Source organism: Notamacropus eugenii, chromosome 5 (genome assembly GCF_028372415.1).
Source record: "Notamacropus eugenii isolate mMacEug1 chromosome 5, mMacEug1.pri_v2, whole genome shotgun sequence".
Classification (NCBI taxonomy): Eukaryota; Metazoa; Chordata; class Mammalia; order Diprotodontia; family Macropodidae; genus Notamacropus; species Notamacropus eugenii.
This window is the reverse complement of record NC_092876.1, coordinates 171,514,837-171,539,685: the sequence shown is the minus strand read 5'-3', so window position 1 is coordinate 171,539,685 and position 24,849 is coordinate 171,514,837. Positions and strand designations below refer to the sequence as shown.

The 24,849-nt window shown below is 36.7% G+C and overlaps 1 protein-coding gene and 1 long non-coding RNA gene across 3 annotated transcripts; one reads left to right on the top strand and one right to left on the bottom strand.

The window, feature by feature from the left end:
* Positions 1 to 709: 709 nt before the first annotated feature.
* On the bottom strand, positions 710 to 24,734 carry SPA17 (sperm autoantigenic protein 17). 2 transcript variants are annotated; one of them, XM_072611427.1, is made up of 5 exons: positions 24,624 to 24,734; positions 23,289 to 23,460; positions 19,900 to 19,997; positions 11,101 to 11,184; positions 710 to 1,011 (listed from the first exon to the last, which is right to left on the bottom strand). In XM_072611427.1, exons 2-5 carry the CDS (start codon positions 23,440 to 23,442, stop codon positions 886 to 888), a joined length of 462 nt encoding a protein of 153 aa, XP_072467528.1. In that variant the 5' UTR covers positions 23,443 to 23,460; positions 24,624 to 24,734; the 3' UTR covers positions 710 to 885. The 2 variants fall into 2 exon arrangements, with proteins under 2 accessions (XP_072467528.1, XP_072467529.1); XM_072611428.1 differs by lacking the exon at positions 24,624 to 24,734 and adding an exon at positions 23,987 to 24,603.
* LOC140505445 (uncharacterized) lies at positions 13,710 to 15,407 on the top strand. The gene is made up of 2 exons (XR_011967499.1): positions 13,710 to 13,802; positions 15,152 to 15,407. It is a non-coding gene; the product is annotated as an uncharacterized lncRNA (long non-coding RNA).
* Positions 24,735 to 24,849: the final 115 nt, after the last annotated feature.

The following is a 24,849-nucleotide window of genomic DNA, read 5'->3' as shown; positions in this document are numbered from 1 at the left end:
TCCACAGTGCCACCTAGTTGCCTTTACAAGCAGTGAACAGGGGAGGTAGGGAATTCTCTCACAGGATATCTTCCGGCTGGATGACCAATTGTCATCACCTGTCAGGTATTATTTAGAGGGGATTTCTGCTCAGGTAGTTTGGATTAAACAATATCTGAAGTCCTTTCCAATAATTTGTAAAAACTATTTATAAGTAAAGGCAAATTTATAGTTAGCCTTATGGGTGGGTTAGTCCTATTCTTCAACACTGGTGTTATGAAAGGTTTCTACTATTTTTTTCTTTAATTGGGTGCTGGCTCAGAGAGGTGGAACTATCTTTTTAATCAGATGAGTTGGGGACAAGTCAGTTTATTTTTGTCAAAAAATTCTGGGTCCCAAGTCAGGTCACTGATTCTGTGCAGGATTGAAGGTAAATTTAGCCCTTAATGTAATCTTGATGGCCAAATAAATTCCTACTGCTTTGTAGAATAGGATACTTGTGGGACAAAGTATATTAATCCCATTCCACAGTAATCTGTTGTGTCTGATTTTTTCCTGAGAAATGTTAGATCAGAATCCAGGGATAGTAAATGGTGTCTTTAAATCATGACAGGAACGTCAACTAGTCCTCTACCAGATATAAAATTCCTAAGTTCTCAGGTCTCTGGGAGTAGGGATTCAGAATAAGTACAATTGAGACTTACAGCCTCAAAAAAACTTTAAACTGGCATGTTTAAAGTGGCATGTTTATTAAACTCATGACAGATTCTCACAACAGCAACAACTGTCATTTTGCTACATCAAATTTCCCTTACTAAGGAAAAAAAATGATAACCTCACATAGGGTTGATGGATCCGGGCAATTTTTTTTCCCCTGGCTACCTACGATAAAAACAGTCACTCCATTCACTGCTCCTCAATGCTACTCTCTTTCATTATCTTCACTTCCTTTCTTGCTTTATGTCCCCGAAATGCTGCCTGGATTTTGACAGCAGCAGCAGCAGCCTCCTCGTCATCAGTACTAACTTCCTCCTTCATTAAAGTAGAAGAGAATGAAAAGGTTTCAAATACTTCATATTTGTGACACATTAAAAATGGATATAAAAGTTACAACAACTTGAAAGCACAACAGCTGAAGAACTGTTGCCTACTGTGGGAATTTTCTATATTGTATTGTCATTGATGCACCAAATGGAAAATGCCCAAAGAGCAAGCGCTTTCTTTTGTAGTTTTTTAATGTATCTTTGTGACAAAAACAAATCATTCCCAAGCTAAATGTGTATTTTTTCAAAATAGTTCTGAAGTAACACTTTGTTTCTTGAACAATAACATATTTGGGAAAATAAACAATGATAATTGAAGCTTGCTATAAGTTTCAGATAGAATAGTAAACATTTCATTGATTCATATGCAACACAGTTGTACTTATAGGATACGAAGTTCTTAAAACAACCTTTATTTTATTTCATTTTTTGTTACAGTTTGAGCTCTGAGTTATCTCCCTCCTTCCTCTGAATCCCACATTAGAGAAGTCAACTTTTGATATATACATATATATATATATATATATATATGTATATGAACCATACAGTACAAACCTCCATATATCAGTTCTTTCTCTGGAGATGAATAGCACTTTACTTCATTAAATCCTTTGTAGTTGATTTGAATATTCAAATTACTCAGAACAGCTTAGTTATTCACAATTACTCTTCAAACAATATTGTTATTACTGATACAATGTTCCCATGGTCCTGCTTGTTTCACTCTGCATTATTTCATGCAAGTCTTTCAATATTTTTCTTTTTTTATTATTTATTTTCAATGTTCTACAATCACTACCATATAACTTAGATTTTTTCTCTCCCTCCTGCTCCTTCCCCACTCCCTGCCACCTCCCTTCCCAAAATGGCATACAATTTTATACAGGTTGCTCTCCAAAATGGTTGGATCAGTCCACAGCTCCACCAATAGTGTATTAAAGTCCCAATTTTTCCATATACCCTCCATCATTTGTCACTTTCCCTTTCTATCATTATAACCAATATGACAGGTATGAGATGGTACCTCAAAGTTGTTTTAATTTGTATTTCTCTAATCAATAATGACTTAGATCATTTTTTATATGGCTTTACGTAGCTTTGTTTTCTTCTCCCAAAAGCTCTCTGTTCATATCCTTTTGACCATTTATCAACAGGGGAATGACTCAAATTATAAATTTGACTCACTTCTCTATATATTTTGAGATGTGAAGACTTTATCCAAGAAATTATAAAATCCATCCCCCCAGTCAAATTTTTCTTTTCCTTCTGTCTTGACTACATTGTTTTTTATTTGTACAAAACCTTTAAAATATAATTTAACTAATGTCCATTTTACATTCCACGATGCTCTCTATCTCTTGTTTATTCATATATTCTTCTCTGATCCATAGATCTGATAGGCAATAAGTTCCATGCTCTTCTAATTTACTTATATCTCCATTTATATCTAGGTCACATATCCATTTTGACTGTATCTTGATAAATGGTGTAAGACATTGGTCTGTACCTAGTTTCTGTCAGAAATGTTGCTTTTTAGTTTACCCAGAAATTTTTGGCAAATAGTGATTTCTTATCCCAAAAGTTTTAGATCTTTTAAAAAATATTTTTCCCAATTACATATAAAAACAATTTTTAATACTCGTTTTTTAAAGTTCCAAATTTTATCTCTCCTTCCCTCCCTTCTCCTTTCCTTGAGATGGTAAGCAGTCTTATTGATATAGATTATACATGTGCAATCATGTAAAATGTATTTTCATATCAGTCATTTTGAGGAAGAAAACCTGAACTAAAGAAAAAGAAAGTGAAGAATAGTATGCTTCAGTCTGTATTCAGATGCCATTGGTTCTTTCTCTGGAGGTGGAGAGCATTTTTCATTATGAGTCCTTTGGGAATGTCTTGGATCACTGTATTGCTGAGAATAGCTAAGTCATTCACAATTGTTCATTGTACAATATTGCTGTTACTATGTACAATATTCTTCTGGTTTTGTTCACTTCACTCTGCATCAGTTCATGTAAGTCTTTCCAGGTTTTTCTGCAATCATCCTGCTCATCAATTCTCACACGGTACAACAACATTCCATTTCAATCATATATCACGACTTATTCATCCATTCCTTAATTGATGGGCATTATCTCCCTCAATTTCCAGGTCTTATTCACCACAGAAAGAGATGCTATAAATGTTTTTTGTAAAAATAGGTCCCTTTTTCCCTCCAAAAGCTTAGATCTTGACGTTAATAAAAAAAGTCGCTATAATAATTTATCACTGTGTATTGTATACCTATTCTATTGCACTGATTTACCATTCTATTTCTTAGCCAGTACCAGATAGTTTTGTTAATTATAGCCTTATAATACAGTTTAAGATTTGGTACCGCTAGAGCTCCTTCCTTTACATTTTTTTCATTAATTCCTTTTTTATTCTTGACCTTTTGTCCTTCCACATGAATTTAAAAAAATTTTTTTTTTGGTAGTTCAATTGGTATGGACTAAATAAGTAGATTAATTTAGGTACAAGTGTTACTTTTATTATATTGGCTCAGTCCACCCATGAAGAATGAACATTTCTCCAATTATTTAAATCTGATTTTATTTGTATAAAAAATATTCTATAATTATGTCCATATAGTTCCTAGATTTGCCTGGGCAGATATACTTCTGAGGTATTTTATGTTGTCTATGGTTATTTTAAATGAAATTTCTCTTACTATCTCTTCTTGCTGGACTTTATTAGTGCTATATAGAAATGCTGATGATTTATGTAGGTTAACTTTATATCCTGCTACTTCTTTGCTAAAACTATTGATTGTTTCAACCAATTTTTTAGTTGAATCTCTAGGATTTTCCAAGCATACCATTCATACCATCTGCAAAAGAGATAGTTTTATTTCCTCACTTCCCATTCTGATTCGTTTAATTTCTTTTTCTTCTCTTATTGCTATTACTAGCATTTCTAGTATAATAGTGAATAATAGTGGTGATAAGGGGAATCCTTGTTTCACTCCTGAACTTATTGGGAAAGCTTCTAGTTTATTTCCATTACAGATAAAGCTTGCTAATGGGTTTTAGGTAGATGTTTCTTATAATTTTAAAGAAAAATCCATTTATACTTATGCTTCCATGTGTTTTTTTTAAATAGAAATGAGTGTTGTAATTTGTTAAAAGCTTTCTCTGCATCTATTAATATAATCACATGATTTTTGTTACTTTGGTATTGATATAATTATGTTAATATTTTCCCTTACATTGAATCATCCCTCACTTGGTCACAATGCATATAATCTTTATTATATATTGTTGTAGTCTCCTAGTTAATATTTAATTTAGGATATCGTATCAATACTCATTAGTAAAAATTGGTCTATAATTTCCTTCATCTGTTTTTGATCTTTCTGGTTTAGATATCAGAACCAAATTTGTGTGTGTATAAGGAATTTGGTAGCACTCCTTTGTTTATTATTTCAAATAATTTATTTAATACTGGAATTACTCGATCTTTAAATGTTTGATAGAATTTGCTTTTTTAAAAAAGAGAATGACAAATTTATTGCAGGATTGAAATGTGTTTTTTTTTATTAAAAGGCAGAACATAAAAATTTTAGATGATTTTCAGTTTTCTCTCCAAAAGTAAGTAAAGTTGGAATTTATTTACTTCTGTTGCTTACTGCTTTTAAATAACCAACCTAAGGTACCCAGCAAGTCCTGTTATCAGCCCGTACACATTGTGATTCCCAGATTGAAGGGAATCTCAAAGGGCTCTCAGAGAGAGAAAAACTTATTTTAAAATCAGGAAGCAATTGAAAAGTAAGTAAAATTTAATGTTTTCTGTGAAGACCATAAGTCAGAGTAAGAAAACAGAAGAAATTGACTTAGTCTTTGAGTGATTTGAAAGGAATGAGAGAAAAAAAGTTACATTGGAGTCATTCAGAAAATTATAGTCTCCATCAGACACAATTTTTTTTTAGTGCAATTTATGTTAGCTCTAATTAATCAAAATTGTGTTTTTAGTAATATCAGATATTCTAAATCAAGAAATCATTATGCTATAAATCAAAGAATACTTCTAATACAAGTCATTGTTAACCACCTGACAACAAAAGCAAATTTAATAATAGATCAAAAAGGATCATAGGATAACAATTTGCTTTCAGAAAGTTAGTGAAATTGGCATAGTATCATTAAGTGAAAGCTACATGCTATATCAAAGCTATAGCAGTATCTTTAAATGTCAAAAGATTTATATGTGTGCTGTCAAAAGGAACTTGTTTAATTTACATTTAATTGAACCAATGTGAAATGTTTAATTACATCCCAACAGTTGGAGTCTCACTATCACTCTTCTTTTTTTTAAATTTTGCTTTTTTATTTAATTTTATTTATTTTTCAGTTACATTTCAAATTCCAAATGTCTCTCCCTTTCTCCCTTCTCTACCCTGCACTAGATGTCACCATATGACACATATATATGTAAAACAATACTACGCATACTTCTGTTTATCCATTCTTTCTCTGGAGGTGGATAGCATCTTCTTTTATAGATCCTTTGTACTGATCTGAGTACTTATAATACTCAGAATAACTTAGTTATTCCATAGTAATTTGTCCAACTGTTACTGTGATAGAATTCACTTGTAAACCTATCTGCTACTTTTTTCCTAGGAAGCTCATTTATGGTCTGTTCAATTTCTTTTTCTAAAATAGGTTTATTTAGATATTCTATTTCCTCTTCAGTTAATCTGGACAGTTTCTATTTTTGTAAGTATTCTTACAATTCACTCATTAAATTCATTGGCATATAAAGTGGTGTATTTATTCACCCTTTTTATTTTTATACTAGTGATTTAGTTTTCTTCTTTAAAAGAAAATCTTATAACCAATGGTTTATCTATTTTGTTGGGTTTTTCATAAAACCATCTCCTACTTTTTATTTATTAATTCAATGTTTTTCCTACATTCAGTTTTATTAATTTCACTTTTAATTGTCAGGATTTCCAAGTTGGTATTTAATTAAGGATTTTAAATTTTTTTCTAGTTTTTTTAATTGCATACCTAAATCACTGATCTGTTCTTTATTGATGTAAGCATTTGAAGATATGTATTTACCTCTGATTACTGTTTTTCCTGTATCCCATAAGTTTTGGTATGTTGTCTCATCATTCTCTTTAATAACATTATTTATTGTTTCTATGACTTATTATTTGACTCACTCATTCTTTAAGATTAGATGATTTAGTCTCCAATTAATTTTTAATTTATGTTTACATGGTCCTTTATTAAATGTAATTTTTGTTGCATTATAATCTAAAAAGGATGCATTTAATATTTCTGCTTTTGAGTATAAGATTTTTATGCTCTAATCAAGTTTTGAAAAGGTGTCATGTACTGCTGAAAAAAGATATGTTTCTTTACATTCCCATTCAGTTCTCTCTAGATATCTGTCATATCTAGGATTCTACTAATCTCTTTGATTTCTTCCTTATTTTTTAGTTCGATTTATCTGAGATGGGAAGATTGATGTCCGCCACTATTTTAGTCTTGCTATGTATTTCCACCTTTAATTCATTTACCTTTCCCTTATGGAATATAGATTGCTAGAACATTTGGTATATATATTTTGTATTGATATTACTTCATTATCTATGGTAATTTTTAACATAATGTAGTCGTTTCCCCCTGCTTCTCTCTTTCAATTAAATCTCTTTTAACTTTAACTTTGTCCAACAATCATGATGGTTACCACTGCTTTTTTTTTTTTTTACATCAGCTGAAACATAAAAGTTCTACTCCAGCCCTTTATTTTTACTTTATGTGTGTCTCTCATTTTTAAATGTTTCTTGTAAACAATATATTGTCAGATTCTGCATTTTGATCCATTCTGCTATTCATTTTCATTTTATGGGTGAGTTCATCCCATTCACATTCAAATTTATAATTACTAGTTACCTGTAATAATTATCTCTCTCTCCTAACCCTATCCCCACCTCAGAAGTCTAATTTACTTCTGACCACTACCTTCCTACTCTGTACACCCTTCCAAAAGACCCTTCCTTATCTTATCCACTTGCCCTTCTATTTCCATGTAAGTTAAGAAGATACTTTTATACTCAGCCAGATGTATATATTCTTGCATCTTTAACCTACTTTTGATGAAAATAAGGTTCCTATGCTGTCCATCTTCCACCCCATCGTCCTCTCCCTTATAAAAGGTCTTCTGTTCACACCTCTCTAAGATAATGTATTCTACTTTCTCTCTCCCTACTCAATATTATTTTTTAGGATAATCCCATCATAATAGACTCAAACTCAAGCCCTCAATCTATGTTATACTCTTTTTTAGCTACCCTGATATTTGAGGGAATTGCGGGGATTAGGACAGCAAGTGGTTAAACTGTGGCAACTGAGTGAACCACATTAACTCCATCTTGTGACTCAATTCTGGAGCTAGCTCAGTTTCTTTTCTATTAAATTATAAGTTTAGTACAACTTGTGTCTTGTGAAAAACTTTATTCAATTGTGGGAAGTGGGAGAACAACTCACTGTATTGTTAGAACCTAGACCTTCATGGCTGGGAAACTGGACCACCTCTATCTGCTGCTTAATGACTCTTAACCAAGGACCTAGATTATGTTGATCAGAAACCCAGTCAGATCCAAAGATTGATGCAAAGTTTTCTCATAATTGTACATCTTAAGCAACACATATGTCTTATATGAAAACAGACTCTATACTAATTAATCAGTTATTGTTTCCATGTTCCTTTGATTGTTTACAGACACTTTGGGGAGGGGGGTGGTGAAGAGTGAGATATCTCTTTTTCTGAATTCAGAGAATTGCACCTGTTTGCTCTTCTCCTTCCAATCTGAAAAGGTCCCTAATCTTTCATCCAATGTAATGTTGTATTGTTTCCTTCAAATTGGTGTTGATTGTTTTTAATGTATAAAAGTCTGTCTCCTATTGTATGCAGGGTCCACCCCTAACGTGAGGAGGTCTGGTCCTGGTTTGTTGAGTAATTGGTATGAACTGCTTAATACAATGATATGCTCAGAAGATCAAACTTTTGTTTCCTCAGTCATTTCATCTTTCACCCACCACAAATGATAACATTCTTAAGAGTTACAAATATTTTCCCATATAAGAAGTAAACAGTTTAACCTTATTGAATCCCTTTGACTAGTCTTTCATATTTACCTTCCTATGTTTCTTCTGATTCTTATATCTGTAAATCAAATTTTCTGTTCAGTTCTGGTTGTTTCCTCAAGAATGCCTGAAAGTCTTTTAATTCATTAAATATCTATTTTTTCCCTTGAAGGGTTGCACTCAACTCTGCTGGGTAAGTTATTCTTGGTTGTAAATCCAGCTCCTTTGCTCTTTGGAACATCATATTCCATGCTCTCTGGTCTTTCAATATAGAAGCTGATGAATCTTATGTCATCCTGACATTAGCCCCATAATATCTAAGTTGTTTTTTCAGTTGCTTGAGATATTTTCTCCTGGACCTGGGAGTTTGAAACTTAGCTATGGGGGTAGTTGAGTGGTGCAGCAGACAGACCACTGGTCCTGGAATCAGGAGGACTGAAGTTCAAACCTGGCCTCAGATATTAACACTTACTAACTGTGTGACCCTGGGCAAATCACTTAACACTGATTGCCTCCCTTCCTTCCCTCCCACCAATTAGAAAAAAAAGAAACTTAGCTATGATGTTCCTATGAGTTTTCATTTTGGGATCTTTTTCAGGTGTTGATTAGTGGATTTTTTTTCAATTTCTATTTTACCTTCTAGGTTTTTTCTTTAATAAGACTCTTTTTTGGATTATCACTTTTAGGTAGTCCAACAATTCCCATCTCTCCTTAATCTGTTTTCTAGGTCAGATATTTTTCCAATGAGATATTTTATGTTATCTTCAATTTTTTCATTCTTTTGATTTTGATTTATTATTTCTTGATGTCTTATTAGCTTTTTCTTGCCCAGTTCTACTTTTAAAGGAGCTACTTTCTTCCATGTTTTCAAATAATTTTTTCTAATTAGTTAACTATCTTTTCATAATTTTCTTGTATTATTGACTTCTTTTCCCATTTGTCCCCTCTACCTCTCTTGTTTTTAAGTCCTTTTTAAGCTCTTCTAACAACTCTTTTTGGGCTTGTGCCTATTTTACATTTTTTTTCTAACATACAGTAACTATCTCTGTCAAGTTTCTTCTTGCATGTTTACTCATTTTTTAATGGTCTATTTCTTGGCTATTAACCTGGTTAGGCTCAGCTCCTGGGGGATGTCTCAGGTTTTAGGTTTTTTTGTGCTGTTGTATTCAGAGGTCTGTCTGAGAGGGTGTTTGATTTTTTTCTTCTTCCAATGTACCTATGATCCAAGGCCAGGTGTGGTCACTGCTCTTCTGACTCATGCCTTGGACTATGTATGAGTCATCTCATGTACTCCTCTGTTCCCCAGAGCCATGACCAGGGCCCCCAGCACCACAGTTACAACAAATGTTCTCACTTCCTGCAGTCTGGAATGTATCACTGTTCTCCTGCGTCCACAAGTGTGAGCTTGCCCTCTGCCTTGCACCCCAAACCAAAGACACTGCTCTTTGGTCACTCAGAGTGACCACAACCAGCAGGGCCCCTGCCCCTTTGCCACAGCACTCACAAGTCATGTGCTCAGTCCTCTTTGTGTAACTTGCCTGTCCTTTGCCATAAGTACTGGTAAAGGGCCTGCAATTTTGCTTTGATGAGCTGCCTGATCCCTATGCCTGACCCCACATTCATTGGGCTGAAGTTCCCAAAGCAGAGGCTACCACCTTGACAGAATAGCTCCCGGGGGCTTGCTATTTGTTGATGTGGTAATATCTGCATTTCTCTTTGGGCCAGATCTTTCCTAACTTCTTCCGAAGTTATCTTAGGCTGGACTACTGCTTTATTCTGTCATTTAATTATTTCTGCCACTCTTAAATTCACCTTGAGGAACTATTTTAAGTTATTTTTTGGGGGGAGGGATTTGGGAAAGCCAAGTCATTTCCTGCCTTATTGCATGCACCATCTTCCCAGAGTCCTTTATTGATGTCCTTTAAAAGAAAACTTTCAAAATCTCTAAAAAGTGCTGGCTCAGTAGGTGCAAAAAAAAAAAAATAAAGCTAAAGTTAGAAATTAGGGAGATCAAAATGACTTTCAGATTCAGAAAATGAGGAAGGAGGGAAGTGGAAACATAGAATCTTCTACTTTGAAGGGAGCTTAGAGGTCATATGAGTATGATCAAGAAGCCCTTCTAAAATATATTGAACAAGTAGCAATGCAGCTTCCACTTGAATAATCATAATTACAAATTACATTTAAGGCTTACAGAAAGCTTAATCACTACCTCCTCACAACGCAGTCTAGCTCATTCCATTCTTGGATGGCTTTAATTGTTTGAAAAGTTTTTCTTCCCTTATCCATCCTCAATCCAACTTCTATACTGATAAGAATAATTTTGCTTTCATAATATAGCTATTAACAATTTATGATGACTTTCTATTGCCTATTAAACTGAGCTCAAATTCTTAATTCTGGCCTTTTAGTCTCATTACTTCTCAAAATGAACTTTCTGCAAATAAAACATGAGTACAACAGGATTAACATAAGCAAGTATAACTTAGCATGACTGACATCTTAATTAGATCATCACTGATGCTTAATAATTTGTTAAAAAGAAAAGTATCCCTCAGAAATACAATAGGATAATTTTGTTGTTTTGCTGTCCAATCGTTTCAGTCGTGTCTGGCTCTGTGATCCCATTTTGGATTTTCTTGGCAAAGATACTGAGGTGGTTTGCCATTTTCTTCTCCAGCTCATTTTGCAGATGAGGAAACTAAGGCAAACAAAGTTAAGTGACTTGTCCAGGATCATACAGCTAGTAAGTCTCTGAGGCTGTATCTGAGTTTAGGAAGAGGAGTCTTCCTGACTCCAGGTCTGGAACTTTATTCACTGCGACACCTAGAGCTGCCCATAACAGCTTATATAAATACACAGGATTAATGTTGGGAATATAGTTGGGTAACAATAATACCATTTGGGGCAAATTCGGAATGACAAGAAGAATTACCTACCACAAAGGACACCTGTGTTTCCTGCTCTTTCACTACTTCCTGAGGTGTTTCTTTTTCAGGTTCACTTTTTTCAGGTGGTGCCTCCTATAGAAAGCAGAGATCAATTAGGTAAGATCTATCGCAAGTCAAAATGGCCAAACTTGCTAAAGAATAAGATCAAAGAAAAATATAAAATGAGTGAAGTTCAGAAAAGCACATTACCTTGGACACAATAGGAGCTTGTTAAATACTTGTTGAACTAAAATGAATTGAGGTAAGAAAGAATGAGCAGAAATGATAAAAATGTGTAATAGGAATATTAGGTAAGATCTATTGCAAGTCAAAATGGCCAAACTTGCTAAAGAATAAGATCAAAGAAAAATATAAAATAAGTGAAGTTCAGAAAAGCACATTACCTTGGACACAATAGGAGCTTGTTAAATACTTGTTGAACTAAAATGAATTGAGGTAAGAAAGAATGAGCAGAAATGATAAAAATGTGAAATAGGAATAAACAAGCAACAAACACATGATAAATTAGTTAAAATGCTTCAATTTCTCATTTTAGAAGATTGTCTGGCTCCAATAAGGAGCTTCGTCTTTTGTAGTATTGGCCACTAACACAGTACTTTATATCACATGCTGATGCCATTATAATGAATCATGCACAAAATATGAAGTTCTCAAATCTCAGACAAATACCAACTAAACACCATTGTGTTGTATATGTGGTATAAAGTATATATATGCATATATACATATATATATATATATACATATAAAGTTCAACTGATATGGTTGATGAAATTTGTGGATGAAGGTTAAAGAACAGACCTTTCACTACAAAGTAATGAAGGAATTTTCTAAACGCATAAAAAATAACTACTGCTACTTTCAGCTTTTGGGGGAGAAAGACTATATATATGAGAAAAGGAACTTACCTGAAGAAGGAAAAGGATAAGTGAAAGTGATTTGGAGGACTTTGGAATTGGGAAGGAAATTGGGCATAATTTGACATTTGTGGCAGATTTTGGGAGAGCAGTTTTCAAGGGGCTCCAAGAAAGTACAGGTCCCTTGAACTAAACTTCTAAGGAAAAGTCATCCCAAAAGGAATTGGGATGCTGTTAGGAATCTGGTGATTCATGACTCCTGAAGCAGGGAAATGATACATTTATCTGTCAATGTGATGACAAAAATCATCTTCCCAAAAACCATTTCCAAGACTTGCTAGGCCAAATGACTATTTCCCACTTCTGGTGATTCATATGAACACAGAATTCTGCCACGCACACACATTTCTGCCACAAGAAATCCAAAAACCTGTGGCATGAAATTGAAGATTTTAGGGCCAGGGAGTATGTTTTAGTTAGTGCTGCCAATTGGAGGTAAGAAATTTAGAAGATAGTGACAGATTTGGAAAGTGATCAATAAGCTGATTAAAAAGATGGTACCTGAGAACAGGATTTGCATTTATGGACTGCCAGTTTAAAACAGGAATAGAAGCCTTCTGGTCAGAGATGGAACATACTTAATAAAAAAAATGATAAAAACATATTTGCCTGAAGTAGACTGGGGTTTTTGGTTCAGTGAACATCTTAGGAGTGCTTGCGTGTGCCTTTTCTCTTCATCCTCACTCCTACAGAGCTAGAGACAATCATTCCTACCCCTCCATCATCAGTAAAATGGGGTTTGTGATCATTTGAACTGTTACTGCTTGTCATAGTCTAAAGGTTTATTGTTATTGCCATTGTATATTCTATCCTTCCATATCTTTTTTTTTTTTAACTACATACATATGTGAGACTAATAAGTAAAGGGTTAAAATACTACTGAAGACATTAATAAAATAAAATTATTTCTTTCTCTTTTTGTTATTGCACAGTTGTGAAATAATTAACCTGGATTATTAACAGTGGCAAATCATCAGATAATAAATGGAGAGAATGGACAGAGTGCTGGATTTGGAGTCAGGAAGACCTGAGTTCAAATCCTACTTCAGACAAAAATTTGGCTGGCTCTGGGCAAGTTACTTGACCTCTCTTAGCTCAGTCTCTTCATATGTATAGTGGGGATGATAATGATAGCACCTGCCTCACAGGGTTGTTGTGAAGATTGAAAGCGCTTTACAAACTTTGAAGCACAGTATAAATGCCAGTGATATTATTATTACTATTAACTATCATGTAGTATTTTACTGGCTGTTGTTGCTATTCTTTCCTTGGTCTTTATTGAGGAAGACATTAGGTTGTCCTTCCTATCTTTCTGACAGGGCCTTCTTAGATCTGCTATCTTGTGCCTTTGTGTTTTTTGCAAAATCTGTCTTTCATGTTTGGAACTTTCTCTCACCTCAGTTTAGCCTCTTAGAATCCTAGAATCCCTAGTGCTCTCTCTTCAATGCTCAGCTCACATGCTACCTCCTTTAGAAGGCCTTTCCTGATCTGTCTGCCAATAGTTGTTAGTGCTTTCCCAAATTCACTTCTGAAATACTTGGTATTTGCTTATCTATGTACATGTAAATCCCTGTGTTAGCCTCCTGAAGGTGATTTTGCTATTTATTTCCATTACCTAGCACAATTTCTTGCATATAGTAAGAATCTAATAAATGCCTGTTGAATTAAATTACATTGCAGTTCTCCAATGGCCTATGACTCAAGAAGGTTGCAGGCAAAGGTGGACTTCAGAAAAGGATATGATGGTGATAGCACCTGGGAGATGGTAGGCAGGTGAGATGCATGGGTTAAGTCTCATGAGCCAGCAGAGGATGTGGGGGGAGAAAAAAAAAACTCTTCTCTCTAAGTAGTTCTGAACCTGTAGTGACTTGTCCTTTTTGTTATCCTGCTGCCTTCCCTTGAAATGTTTTTGCTCTGGGTTAAAAATTCTTAGTTATGGCTCTTGTCTGAAGTCTAGCAAATTTAATAAGGACCTTAAAGCTGAAAAGGGAGAAGAAGGTAGAAAACAGTCAAAATAAATCCATCAAGATAGGTCCTTAGAAAGTAGTGTGTCAAGAAGAACAGTAGTAGAGATACCCAGACATTCATAAGATACAAGAAAGGAGTAACAAAACCCATGGTTCGGATGCCTCTACATCTGTGTGAAAATTCAATGGGTTGAGCAAATATAATTTCATATGCTTTTTTGAGACGTGGTGGCTCTGGAAGGGTATACCTGTAACGACAAACAAAGTAGGAATTTTTGCTGTTTTTCTGGATTGAGTTTTAGACAATCAAGTGCCTTTGATTGAGTTTTGCCTTTGATTGAATCAATCAAGAATCTTTGATTGAAAGTAGTATGTATATATATACATATATGATGTATATATACACACACACACACACACACACACACACACACACATATATATATATATATATATATATATATATATATATATACATATATATATATATATATATATATATATATATATATAGTATTGATTAGAGGGAGAAGCAGAGCTGAGAGAAGCACAGAGAGAAGCAGAACTGAGAGAGAGAAGCAAGTGTGAGCAGACTAGGGGAACTTGCTTGTGGGGAGGCCTAACGGAAAGAATGTTTGTAATGTCAGCACTCTTGTTTGTCGATCTGTGTTAACTCCTCAGACAGAAGTCCTGCATGTTAGTCTGTGTTAACTCCTCAGACAGAAGTCCTGTATGTTAGTCTGTGTTAACTCCTCAGACAGAAGTCCTGTATGTTAGTCTGTGTTAACTCCTCAGACAGAAGTCCTGTATGTTAGTCTGTGTTAACTCCTCAGACAGAAGTCCTGTATGTTAGTCTGTGTTAACTCCTCAGACAGAAGTCCTGTATGTTAGTCTGTGTTAACTCCTCAGACAGAAGTCCTGTATATTAGTCTGTGTTAACTCCTCAGACAGAAGTCCTGTATGTTAGTCTGTGTTAACTCCTCAGACAGAAGTCCTGTATGTTAGTCTGTGTTAACTCCTCAGACAGCCTGTATGTTAGTCTGTTAATTTCTCACACAGAAGCCCCGTCTGTTGGTCTTTATGAGTTAACTGAGATGATGGCACTGGTAATGTGTATAAATATTGTTATAATCCTATTAAACTTTGTTTTCCTAGAAACAGAAGCTGTGGACAGGAGTCCCTGGAGCCTGCTGTCAGGCAGAAGCAGGAAGAGCTTGGAGTGGAACAGTCCCTGTGAGTTGAAGCAAGGAGAAGGAGCAGAGAGTTGCCTGTGTGTGAACCCAGGCAAGAGCTGGGAGTGCTTGGCCCACAGAGGAGGAGCCATGGGGTTTGAAAGTCAGCCTCGAGTCAAGATGAGAGAGGACTTTACTTGGACCCTGTGTATTGATTAAAGAGATTGTTCTTACAGTGACCTAGGGGTGGATGGTGTGGTATTCTCTGCTACCCCTTAAGGATGCATTGTGCTAGGGAAGACCCTAGCCTGGGACCCCCTGACTTTGGGGATGCAATGATATATGTTATGTGCCATATGACATACTGAGTGTTATGAGATACATATATATATTAGATGATATGTTTTGCTTAAGGATGTTGTTATGAATGTTATACTTTACTTTATTGAACAATGTTTAGTTTATTGCTGAATAGACAGTTCATTATACTATGTGATTAGACCCTTAAAACCATTCACAGCAACAGTCCTAAGGTGTGCTGCCATAATTTAGCGTTACAATACCTTATTCAAAAGAAACATGATATGTAAAAGGAGGAGAAGGTGGAATGATATTGTATATAAAGAAGATATACTCAAGTAGGGATATCCTAAAATTGAGGAGAGCATGGTGAAATGCAGTTGGGTGAAGAAATTAAATCTAATATGAATAAATGTAAAGATCTTATGAGTTAAAAGATTAATTTCAGAAGTATAAAACAGGGAAGATATAAGTTAGACAGCAGCTGCTTTGAAAATTTTGATGGACTGCAAGCTTAATATTGGTCAACAGTATGAAATGGCAGGCAAACAAAGTAATACAAGCTTAGGCTGTATTAAGAAAGGTACAGTGCACAGGACCCTGAGTGAGTCCTTTCTTTCTTAAAACACATCTGAGGTACTGTGTTCAGTTATGGATACCATATTTTAGGAAAGACAACTGTAAGTTAGCAAGTGTCCAAAATTGGGCTGCCCTACCTGGTTTCAACTGCACAGAACAAGATGCCACTCCCAGGATAAACTTATCACTTCTAAATTCACCACCATACTTCAAACTCATTGACACCATCTCTCTCAGTCTTCTTTCTCCTCTGATTGGAGGGCAGAGTACCAAATTCCGCTCAATGCCTTCCTTTATAGATTAGGCCAGAAATTAGACTCAACTCACTGTAGTTTACATCTGCTGAGCTGCCTGGTTTCAACTCCAGGGAATACGATGCCCCTGTGATGGGTATCCTCTGTGTGTCTTCCCTTTTCCTGCCCCCTTTCATGTACCGTTCTCCCCCATCAGAATGTAAACTCCTTGAAAGCAGAGGCTTTCTTTTTATTAATGGTATCCTGCTACATAGTATATAATTAATAAATGTTACTGGATTGGAAGTGTCCAAAATAAGGCAAACAGAATGGTCCTGGGCCTTCAGATCATGCTATATGCTAACTAGTTAAAGGAAATGAAGTTAGCCTGGGAAAGGAAAAACCTGGTTGGGGCAAGAGGCATGATAACTGTCTTCAAATATTTTAAAGGCTAACGTGAAAAAGTGACTAGAATGTTTCTGCCTGGCAACAGAGGACAGAACTAGGAGCAATGGCAGGAAATTGCTGAGAAACACACTGAAGCTTGATAGGAGAACCTTTTAACAAAAAAAATTATTCAAAAGTTGTAATGTGCCCCTCACTATTAGTCTTCAAGAAAAGGTTGAGGATCACTTGTCAAGCAGGTTGTGAAAGGGATTCTTATTCAGATATGGGATGGTCTACATGGTCTTTGGGGCTTCTTCCATTTTTGACTCTTAAGATACTTGGAGGGAAGGATGGAGGGAGAGAATGAGTACCTACTATGTGCCAGGCACTGTGTTAAGCCTTTACAGATATTATCTCATTTGTTACTTGAAGTCTTCTTTATAATAACTTGGATGGAATATTAAGTCATCACTTGATTTGAAGCCCATTCAACAGACACTTAATGACTCATTGGCCAATTATAGAAAGGCTTTGTATTCAAATGAGGAACTAGAGATCCTGAAACTACTTGATAACTATAAAGACTTTAAAATAATCACCACCATTCCTTTTTGGATTTTTGCAGACATTTTCCCAAGTCCATTGGGAAAGCTTTCAAAATGCTGAGCTTAGTTTCTCTCTTTGTGTTCTAATATTCTGTAGAAGCTGCAAGGTCCTGTGTGATCCTGACTGTGTGTCCTTGATATTTGAATTGTTTCTTTCTGGCTGCTTATAGTATTTTCTCCTTCACTTGATAGCTCTGGAATTTGGCAACGATATTTCTTGGGGTTTTGAGTTTGGGATCCATTTCGGGAGGGGGACGGTGGATTCTTTCGATGACTATTTTGCCCTCTGAGTCTAGTACTTCTGGGCAGTTTTCCTTGATGATTTCCTGGAAGATATTGTCCAGACTCTTTTCTTCATCATGGGTTTCTGGCAGGCCAATAATTCTTAAATTTTCTCTCCTGGATCTATTTTCCAGGTCAGTTGTTTTTCCAATTAAATATTTTACATTTTCTTCTATCTTTTCATTCTTTAGATTTTGTTTGACTGATTCTTGTTGCCTCATTGAGTCATTAGTTTCTACTTGCCCAATTCTAATCTTTATCATATTGTTTTCTTCAGTTAGCTTTTGCATCTCCTTTTCCATCTGACCAATTTTTCCCTTTAAGGAGCTATTTTCTCCATTTAATTTTTGTACTTCTTTTTCCATTCGACCAATTTTCCCAGTTAGGTTTTGGGTTTCCTTTTCCATGTGATCAATTTTCCCAATTATGTTTTGGGTTTCCTTTTCCGTTTGATTAACTCTTCCTTTTAGGGAATTATTCTCTCCAGTTAATTTTTGAACTTCCTTTTCCATTTGTTCAATTTTCCTTTTCAGAGTGATGTTCTCATCAGTGAATTCTTTTTTTATAATTTTAAAATCATTGGCCAGTTTTTCTTTTATATCCTTCTTCAGATGTTCCAGGTGATCTAGTTGTGCTTGCGAGAAATTCATAGTCCCATCTGAGGTTTCAGATGGAAGTACAGTCTCAGCTCTGACCTCTTTGGTGTTTGTGTTTTGGTCCTTATCCCCATAGAAAGATTCTATGGTTTTTTTCACTTTTCGTCTGCTTTTTCCGATTCATGATGTTGACTGAGTGTTGTAGCTTCTGGTTCTTTCAGTCAGAAGGTACAGATCTTTAAGTTGAGCTGATGTGTCTAGGCTAAAAGCAGGCTTTTGTTTTTTGTTTCCCAGATCAACCCTGGAGTTAGCTTGTTAGGTGTGTGGGAGGGGTGGTCTGGTCTCAGGAGATCTTCTCAGCTGATCTGAGGCAAAGGCAAGGTCAGGGGATGGTGAACCCAGCTACCCTATTGTCTTCCCTTTTCCCCTGGAGGGCTGGGGCACGCCTAGAAGCTAATGCGTGTTCCCACCCCTCCTGGGGCTCGTGAGGCTTGCCTGGGTCTCAGTGCGAATTTTCTCTGCCCTGGGTCGTCTGTCCTTCCAGATCACCTCCACCACACTAGGAAGAATCCCCCTTTGCTATTTTTCTAGCCTCTGGTGTTATGAGACTATTTGCCCCCTTCTGCTGTTCCCGCTGATCCAGGATTTATCTGGGGAAGAATTTTATGGTTCTTTCACGGTCATCAGGGGGGAGGAGAGAGCATTTACTGATCACTCCGCCATCCTAGCTCCCGGAAGTTCCAATAGGTGACTTACCGAAGTTTAGTCTTCAGGCTGAAGGTTTCAAGGGCTGCTGTGCTGATATCTGGTGCTCAGCGGCTCTCACCGGCTCGGTTTGGCTTGTCTCCTGCTCCGCTGGTTTCGCCCGCCACTCTCGGGTTTCTCAGGTCCCTTCCGCCCTGCTGCGCTGACCGCGCTGCGCTGTGCGCTGGGGGCTTACCCCTGCGGAACAGATCCTTCCTGTGGACCTTCCAGTCCAACCTGGGCTCCGAATCTGTTAACGTCTGTCACCCACTGGATTCTACACCTCCAAAGTCTGGTGAGATTCTCCTTTCAGAGATATCCAGAGGAGTTTGTCCAGGAGCTTAGGTGAGTCGTTGCTTTCACTCCCTGTGTTCTAATATTCTGCAGGTGCAGTGTGGATAGTGGTGCATGGACCAGTTATCTCAGATAGATATACTATACTAGTGATACCAGAGTAATATGTCCAATCATTGTATGGCCTAATTAGTTTCAAATAGAGAAAAAAATTATTCCATTATCTCATGCTCTGCATCCCTAATACCAATCTGTGGTCTCTGAATCAGAGAATTCTAAAGTTGAAAGGTACTCTGAAAATCATCTAACTAAACCTTCCATCTTACAGGTGAGGGAACTATGGTTCAAAGGAGGTTAAATGACTCGTTTAAAATCACAGATCTAGTTACGTTTTTACAAATATTCAAAATATGAAATAAGCAAGGTAAATCCATTACTCGAAGGTGGAAAAACAATAATGCCTAAGTAGTGTCATTTCAAATGAACTTGCTGAAACTGCATGAACATTCTTTCTTTGTCTAGATTTATATTTAGTACAAGCCAACTAACAATGTATAAGTTTTGGACTTTCAGAATAGGATTTGTGGCCAGAAAAAAAAGCCATTTAAAATATCTCATTTGTTGAGCTATCTGTGATGCATTTTGTAATTCTTGAGAGAAACTAGTCCTATCTATTTAGACTTCTATAGGAGAACAGACAGAACCACTGACCTTAGATTCAGTAGCACCAGATGGTACCTTGAAAGCATGGTTGTTGTAGAAGCGGTCATCTATCTTAGCCCCCCATTCTGCTGGATCAAAATTGGTTTCTGAAAAAGAAATTAAAAAGTATTGTGGGCTTATCCAGATAAACTCAGAATACAGCAAAAGCAAACTCTTGATAAATTAGTTATTTTACTGCTAACCAAAAACACATTGACGTAGTGCCTAGCACAAGAGGTGATATCTGTTTATAGTAATAATAATACTAGTTAGGAAGTATATAGTGCGTTAAGGTTTGCAAAGCACTATTTGTATGTCGTCTCTTTTGATCTGAGACAGGTACTATTATTGACCTCACTTTATAGATAAGCAAAATGAGGTGGAGAGGGATATTAAAGTGACTCTTCCAGAGTCACACAGATAGTATGTTTCTGAGGCAGGATTTCAATACAAATCTACCTAAGTACAACACACTGGCTACTAACACCCCACCTGGCTTCTTTACTGTGCCACCTAATATTGTCATAGTGGGGAGATAATAATTTTACACAGTGGGGGAAAGATGGGGCAGGAGTCAAAATAAGATAAGGAGAAAAATGAAAAACAAAGATGATCAATACAGAGAAGCTGATAATTGGGTTAATGCCTAAAGAGGAAGAAGAGAGATGTACCCTTCCATACTGCTTCAGCTAAACTTTTATTTAGAGGGAGAGATCCCTAAGATGACTCTCTGGGGATCTTGGTGTTTAATGTTATCATTAAATTTCTATTGTTTCCATGAATTTCTATATGACAGATAAAAATACAGTCCTATAAATGCTTGAGTAATTTATGTTGCAAATTATGATGTAAAAATTACTATTATTACACTGGAAGTGTCCTTGTGAGGCATGTTGACATAGTGAGTAGAGAGCTGGCCTCGAAGCCAATAAGGGCTGGATTCAATCCTACTTCTTACACACACTGGAGGTATGACTGGGCAAATCATCTACTGTTTTCAATAATTCCCCAAGGAATTCTAAATGTTGTCTACACTGGTAAGAGGGAATTTCCTCATTGGGTATACCAATGAAATCACAGGGTCAGTCCAAAAGACATACAAAGAAATGGACATAAGCATACAATATCCTCTAATAATAACCTCACAATACAGAACAGCCTTAAAAAGTATTTTTTTCAGAGAGATTAGGAGAGGTTTTCTTTTTTCCAGTGTAACATGGCAAGGAGAAAGTTGGGTATAAAAAGAGATGAAAGTAAGGGAGAAAAGAAAGAGAAGGGGATAGAAAGAAAGTAGTTCAGATTTGGAATCAGTTAAATCTGTTAGAGCAGCCATTTTTGATCATTTGTTTCTTTTTTTATGTGATTCTTTAAGAGGTTCTCTTTCATCTGGAAAGTACTTATCTCTTTACTCCATTTTTAAAAAAATTATAATTTTTTTCAAGCACATGGAAAAGGGTAGACAATTTATATATGGTGGACGTGGGCTTTTATTAGTCCACTTGAGCTCTATTCTGATGATAGCATGGTGAGGAGGTGACCCTTGGTTCTGAAATTCCATGTCAGTAAAGCATAAGGTGCCAGTCTAACTGAATTCAAAGAGGCATATCACCACAGTGTGTTGGTCACCAGCTGATTATTTCTTTTCAGTCATAGCAACTCATGAAACAATCTATTAAGATCTAGAGGGTCTGTGATCTGCATCAGTAGAAGCTGGAAGTATTTAAGTAGTATTAGTTGGAAGACTAGTACCAAGAGACCATAAATCTGGGGTTGCTTTAATTACTGTGCTCTGGAAATCGTGACTCAATATTTATATAGTGAAAAGTTAATGAGTTCTAAAATTACAAAATGAATAAAGTTTCTGCATTGCTTTAACTTACAAAATTAATGTTGTATTGACATAATTAAATTACTGCTCATAATACTTTATATCTTAGCCCAAAGTCTAGAATTTCTCATCTTTTTCCCTAGAGAATATATCAAAGTATTGGAAGGTAGCTAAATCTGTTAGGTCATGACCTAGTCATAATAATTAGATGCTGAAATGATCGGAAATGTACAGGAAAAAAGGGCTGGGCAGAGGTTCCTAACAATGCTGGGAAAGGGCAAAATTTTGAACTATATTTAGTGTGGGAGAGATGCTGTTTGAATTATACCAGTCTCAGAGAAGGTATTCTCCCTTTCTCTTTAAAATGAACAAGAGTCATGTGAAATGTGGGTTTTTCCAGTCACCTTACCCCATTGTTGGATGAGTATCATTAATTGGTGTAGCTTAAAAAGAGATCTTGTCTCAGGTAGGATTAGGCTTTAGTATAACTTTCAGCTCCTACCAATCAATTTTGGATAGTGGTGGTGTTTGGTTGTTTTTAGTTATGTCCAAGTCTTTGGGACCCCATTTGTGATATTCTCTGCAAAGATGCTGAAGTGGTTTGCCATTTCCTTTTCCAGCTTATTTTATAGAAGAGAAACTGAGGCATACTTACTTAAGGAACTTGTCCAGAGTCACACAGCTATTGGACATTTCAAGCCTGAGATCACATATCAACTCAGGAAGATGACTTTTCTGACCTCAGGCCTAGTCCTCTGGCCACTTTGCCACTTACCTTCCTGTTTTGGTTACTTGCAGTCTTGGGTAAATGATCCTACTAACTTAAATGTGTTATGACTTGGAGAATTCTGAAGGTAGAAGTGAAATACGTTGTGTGACTTTTTTCTCAACTAGTCACTGGCTGAAAAGGCAAATCCCTGTCTCTGGGCAGGAATAAGGCCTTGAGAGTGTGGGGGGAAGAGGGGAGGGTACAATGGAGAATAGAAACAAAATTGCCACCATTACAGAGTTGGACAGTTTCCTTTATAAAGCAAAGTAATCATTTTTGGTGTGGGATCCTAGGAAAGCACAATTATGCACCATTTAATTTAAACTATGTAGAATTCCCTCTTACAGAATACTACTTTTAAGTGAAAAATATTTGGATATGTTTGGGAGTTCAAGGAATTTCTTCCATGGAGATTTTTAAGAAATAGGACAGACAGCCAATTATTGAGTTAAAAGGTGCTTGAAAACCGAGGAGCAGAATGAATATGCTGGAGAGATCCTGTCTTGCTAAATAAGTCCTTGAAAGGCCAATTATGAAGGACAAAAAGAAACAGGTTAGAATTAGTATAATAGAAAACAGTGAAACTCATGGAAGAAATAAATTTCTTCTATTGGAAGGGCATCTACCTAAAAGTCATATATTTTTGATTACTGTATCAAATACCAAAAACTTGTTTTTGAATGTCACCTGTCAAAACAGACTTATTGATAGGTTTCCTTAAGCAAATTTCATTGAAAATCAAATAATTATTCTTTAACTTAAAAAAACCAAAACACTTTAAAAAGCCCATTTTAAGCTTACTCTCTCTTTTTTCTAGTAGGTTTTCAAAATATGCTGCTGCAAAAGCTGGAATATTGTCCGGCTGCTCCCTCAGAATCTCCCGTGTCAGCCCTTCGAGAAGATTCCCAAATCCTTGTGGAATTCGGTAATGCGTATTGGAGAATGGAATCGACATCTCTTTGGAAGGAACTGCCTATTGTACACAGAGATTATTAAAGAGCACTGAGTTCATTTCAGGACTTCATTTGCACAATTAAAATGCTAAAGTAAATGATTTCTGATAGACAAATACTTCTCTACTTCAACTTTTCTTGAGCACAATCTCAGGCTCATCTATACCTTCAAAAAGTTGTAGGCTTTCCTTTGATAGTAAGGGAACAATGGCCCATTGAGTGGGCCAAATCCTTTATTTCTACAACAAATATGTGGATAATTTGATGTAAAGCCTTCTTAAACTATGTATTTTAATTTATTTGGATCTACATGGGAAAAATCATACCAGATACTTCTGTACTTCCCAGAGATGTTATGTTAAGGTAAACCATTAGGTTAATTAAATATTATGATTATAGTGTCCTTCCTTCAGGGAAGATGTAGAGATGGTCTTGTCTGTAAATAAAAACCTTTAGGCAAATTTTGCTCAAGAACTAGTATAAATTTAGAGGCCCTCCATCACATCATGGCCCAAGTGATGACATAGCCTCAAATTCCATCTTTACCTCATCTATCTCTGCACAGGGGGGTCATGTCCCTCTCTAGATGTGCTAAGCTGCCATTCCTGGGGGTGAAACAAAGTCCTTAAATCTCAGAGGCTTTGGAGTTCTTATATTTGTTGGCTTTGTCTTGGCCAGTTCTCCTATCTTGCAGTAAAAGTTTACATCAGCTTTAGAGGGCGTGAATCTCCAGGGTGGGTCCCAGGGGGTGGCAAGGCCACTTAAGGCCTTGGTCGCTTAGGCCGGGGAGAAGGGGGACCTCGGGGAGAAGGGCTGCGGCCTCGGAGAATGGGAAAGGAGGGTGTGAACTGGGCCCGAGGGGAAGGAGGTGTGGCGGAGGGAAGGTGGAAGTTCGGGGGTCGTGATGAGATCTTGGGCCAGGCTGAGAGATGGGGCTTGGGGGGGGCCAAAGGAGCTATGGGGCCGGCCCCTGATCCTCCAGGCCGAGCCAGAGGCGACCCTCTCCGGGGGGCTGGGAGTCGCTACTGGGGTGGTCTCCGATTCTCGGGGAGCCGTATGGGTCCCCGGGTGTAGGGAGCAGTCGCCTTGAGGGTTCCGGGGAGCTCGCCAAAAGGGAGCAGGGGAAAGGGGGAAAAAGCGGCCGACAGTCGCGGAGACGGAGTAGATGGGCTCCCGTCCTTACCTCTCCTTTCTCCGGCTGCCGGTGCCGATGGTTCCGGTTGTTTCTTCTCGTTGCCGGGTAACCGTTTTCCGGCAGATTCCTTGTCTACGGCGGCCGAACGGAGCAAAAAGCTTAGATTCGATCTACTGGCAGAGCCACCAGCCGCTTCATGTACTGAAGATGAAAGAGGCTGGGGTGGGGCTGGGCCCCGCCCTCATCTAAGCCCCGCCCCAGCCAACCTCACCGT